This window comes from Volvox carteri (assembly GCF_000143455.1).
Source record: "Volvox carteri f. nagariensis unplaced genomic scaffold VOLCAscaffold_60, whole genome shotgun sequence".
In the NCBI taxonomy this organism is placed as follows: domain Eukaryota; kingdom Viridiplantae; phylum Chlorophyta; class Chlorophyceae; order Chlamydomonadales; family Volvocaceae; genus Volvox; species Volvox carteri.
The window spans coordinates 741610-745913 of NW_003307603.1; the positions used below are offsets into that span (position 1 = coordinate 741610).

The window sequence follows — 4304 nt, forward strand, 5'->3', positions numbered from 1 at the left end:
TTGTGTTTCTGGAATAAGATAGTCAAGTCCCGTGGGTCGGTCTATCATGACGTGTTAGTAGATGATCTCCGTCTGGCTCTTCTGTCTGATCTCAAAGTGGATTGCTGGTCGTCTAAAGTGCTCATCATTTTGCGTTGGTTGGGCCATGAGTGGCCGGCGTGTGACTCCGTTTCTCAGAAGGTAGATGTATACTCGTCTCAGTTGATTCGAGTGGGTGAGGTTCTGGAGAGGTTATCTGCGTTCCTTTTAAGTGACTGGGATCAGTTCAGCCAAGGGGGTGATCCGCGTGTGTTCCAAGGTAAAGGGGTTTCGCTTTGCAGGTATCATAACTGGATGGGCTCCCCTTCACCAGCAAGAGAGGGCTCCGATCCCACAGGCTATTTGCGTGTTTATTTGCCGGCCAACCAGTTGCGTATGGTTGCCAAATTCCGTCTTTGTTGTTGGCCTTTGGAGGTCAACAAAGGACACCATAGGCCGAGAGAGTGCCGTACGTGTCAGGTCTGTACGTCGGGTAAGGTTGAGGATGAATACCATGTGCTCATGGAGTGTGAGGCGTATACTGAGTTGCGTAATAGGTTTCTGATTAACGTTGAAGATACTGATATGCGCAAGGTATTTCTTAATACCAATCCGAGGAAAATCGCTACTTTCCTTACTGAGGTTTTTGATGAGCGTCAACAGCGTGCTCTGGAGCCTCACGGCTCGTGAGGGCACCCGCCGCGTCGGCGGCGGAAATACTGTAACCACAATACAATACAATACAATGAGGCAGTACGGCAGTACGGCAGCCTTAGCCTCAACCACACGCCTGTGCGCGGAGAGGGCAAACGGAGTAAACACGAAATGAAAAAGACGTGGGGAACGTGGGGGACATGGAGGGGGTGGGGGCCGGAAGGCCGGCAGGATGCAGCGACCAAATCTTGTGATAATGCCGATAAGCCGGATCAGTTACAAATCCAATTTTGACCCAATATGCAGTTTTGCAAATGGGAGAAAGTAGCCGCTGACACTGCCAATAAAATGGCTGTACGGTGTACGGCCTGTACGGATTACCAAGCAACGAACCCCGTACAATACGACCTACCTACCTACCTACCTACCTACCTACCTACCTACCTTCTCGGGTCGTTAAGCCGCAACAGCCGTCCGCCGCCCGCCAACTGTCCCAGCACCGCCTTTCAAACAAACAATACAACGGTGGAGTGCATCACGGGAATGCAGGTCAAGTCGTGTCGCATCACTTCTGGGTCTGCCCCGTGGCCCTCGGCACGGTGGGCCAAGTTGAATTGAAGATGGTGGCTCGGGTGAGCCGAGCAAAGCTCTGGCTGATGCAAGCGCCACCCCCTTGGAGCGCTGTGTGTAGGTGGTGGTAGTGTGTCCTGAGGTGCCTGTGTAGGTGACTTCCCCCGAGTTCTGCTTTATCCTTTTCCGGTGCAGTCGTGATGCGTCGCTGTTGCCCCTTGTTTGCCCCTTGTAGTGGTGGTCCCGCTGGGTGTCTCTGCATTTTTGGGTGTTCTGCTGGCGGGCTGTAGCTACTGTTAACTTTCGGGCATTGTGATGCGGGGATGCATTGCACCGACGATTCCTTGCAAGGGGTCCGCTGTAACCTTCATTCATTCAGTGTATGTGAAGAAGTGCATGAATTCTCGGTCTTAGAGGGCATTGCGTTATGTGTGTGGTGTAGGGCGTGTTGGATTTCACACAGCACCCTTGGCCATGGCCATGGCCCTTCATCAGATTACATGCAGCACAAGTCACACGGCTGCCAGAGATTCACACAGATTCACACAGCGGCCTCCTTCATCACGCCTGCCTGGGATTCAAACATTCAGTGCTCCGTTTGGTGCTCCCGGAGTTGCATGCTCTGCGGGTTCCAGTAGTCTCTCTCAGGCTGTGACAGCTGCCGCCACTTCAAGGCGATTTGCTTTGTATGCTCATGAGGCAGGGAGCTCTGTCCAGCTGCCGCTGCTTCTGCCTTCTGTGATTGCGTGAACAACATGTAGCCGTTTGGTACCTGCTTTGGCTTTGCCGCTTGACCACCCACGCTCTTCTTCCTGGCACGTGGATTTGTGACCTTCACAGCTGCTCCGCTATCTGTTATCAGCCTATAAAGGATCATGCCGTTTGCTTATGAATCTATCATGTAAGGGACATGCAACGACGTCAGAGGCAAAGGCTGCGGGAGTCAAACTCGAAGCCATGGAAAGCTATCTTCGCGCTCCGATTTATCTGAATGTTCTCCTTTGGCCAATCAGTGAAAACGATGTAGCTTTTACATGCAATCTTTAGCGGAGCGAGATATGTAAATTTATCTTACCCTGGAAAGGTATCTTTGCGCTCCGATTTATCTGAATTATCTCCTTTGGACAATCGATGTAGAATTGATGTAGCTTTTCAACGCTATTTTTTGCGGAGCAAGATATGTAAGCCCCTGACAGACTGACTGACTGACAGCAGTGAACACCTGGCTCGGCCCCCCGAATGGCGCTTCGCGTCCGGGGCCTCGCCCAAAAATGGAGAAAAAGCAAACAAGGTCCCAAACAAGGACAAGTCGGGTGTCGGCTTCCTCGAAGCCGGAAAAAAGTGGGCCCCCCTGCATCCGTACAGGCCGGTAGCTAGCGCCAGTGTTCGGGCCGAAACGGAAACCTGCCGAAACGGAAACCTGCCGAAACTAGTTTCGGTGTTTCCGGCGAAGAGGTCCTGGTTCTGCGGAAAGGCCGAAACTAGTTTCGGCCCCTTTCGGCTAGCTAGCGCCGTACGGCGGAACCTACTTTGAATAGTTTCAAACTGTAGGCGCGTTGTGCAAGGCTGCGAAACTCTGCGAATGTTGAGTTTATCTTATCAATGTCTCAGACAACTTCCGTTGTCAGTGCAGACACAGATCCGGTCAAAAACAAGGGCGGAAGGACCGCTGATCAGACCGTTTGGGCTCACTTTGAGAAGAAAGAATACAATGCAAAGTGTAAGAACTGGACTATCATCTGCAAGTACTGAGCGACAGGCAGATTTAGAGAATGGGGCCCAGCATGTGGCACCCAAGATGGCTGTGAGCAGTGGTATGGAGGGCAGATCTTCAACCTGGTTCAGCGGCCCCCAACCACCAGCAGCTTCATGTAAAAGTTTCCCTTTGCGCATCCCAACATCAGACGCCAGTTACATAAAAAATGTCAGTGAATTCAAGCTTTAATCGCAGATTAGTAACATTATGGTGACCCGGAGTGCCTTCGGACACACATGAGCAGGTCCCATGAGGCGCAAAGGCACATAGGGCCCACGAACAACGTTTGCATACCATGGACGTCATTAAATACAGCATTTTCAGGGTTTCGGCAGGTTCCGGCAGTTTCGCGAGGTTTCGCAGAAGGGTCCAAAAAACGGAAACTATTTCGGCATTGGCAGTAAGGTTTCGGCCCGTACACTGGCTAGCGCGGCACGTGTGACAATTGATGGGTAGTGTCAACGCGGTGGGAGACGTGCTTTGTTGCAGCAGTGCTGATGGTGTGAGAGCTAAGCTTGCACCGGCGGAACCGTCAGCACCGCCTGCGGGCTCCACGCGAATCGCATCCATCCCGGGTGCATGCCGCATGGACAGTGCGGCAGACCGCAAGTCGGAATGCCCGTGCGGGCAAATGGTAACGAAAGCTGGGTGAATTTCGGTGCTGTCTGTGATGTTTATCCCCGAAGCGCCAGCGGCCTCAGCAATCCGCCCCACAGCCGCGGGCTTCATCGGGGCACACCGCAAGTCTCAGGAGGCCCCGAGCATTGGCTAAAGTAAATGTACATATGCTCAGCTTGCGTATTTCATAGAGAAATGTAAGCAAATTTGTCGGCCTGCTGGTGGCAAGTCGGAATGCCCGTGCGGGCAAATGGTAACACAAGCTGGGTGTTCAAGTTATCATACGCTGTCATCTCGGAAATCAATGATGAGTTACCCGGCACCTTTTTGAGATGAAATTTAGCCCGAGAGGCGTTGATGTGACTATGAGCTCGGTCAATGGAGGCAGCCAAAGTTGTTTGTGCTCATACGATCTTTGTTAGCTACATGCGAGATACCTTGCAATAGAGAATGCTATATAGTACCGATAACGCGTTTCAGCCAGGTGAAATATTATGTTTGGTCCGTTACACACTCCAGGCCTGGGAGTTCGAGCTATCATACGCCGTCATCTAAGAATTCAAATATGAGATACGCGGTACCTTTTGAGATTAAGTTTAGCCCGAGAGGTGTTGTGACTTTCGCGTTTCAGCCGGGCGAGATATTATGTTTGGTCCGTTACACACACACACACACACACACACACACA

The 4304-nt window shown here is 51.8% G+C and overlaps 1 protein-coding gene across 1 annotated transcript in view; it reads left to right on the plus strand.

Annotated features, from left to right (window-relative positions):
* VOLCADRAFT_97420 (uncharacterized protein) overlaps positions 1–4304 on the plus strand; it is a gene marked incomplete at both ends in the record, with an annotated part of 11388 nt that overhangs the window by 5000 nt on the left and 2084 nt on the right. The window contains one exon of the mRNA XM_002956342.1: positions 1170–1304. Coding sequence (XP_002956388.1) covers positions 1170–1304 — 135 coding nt within the window. The remainder of the gene's footprint in view (positions 1–1169; positions 1305–4304) is intronic.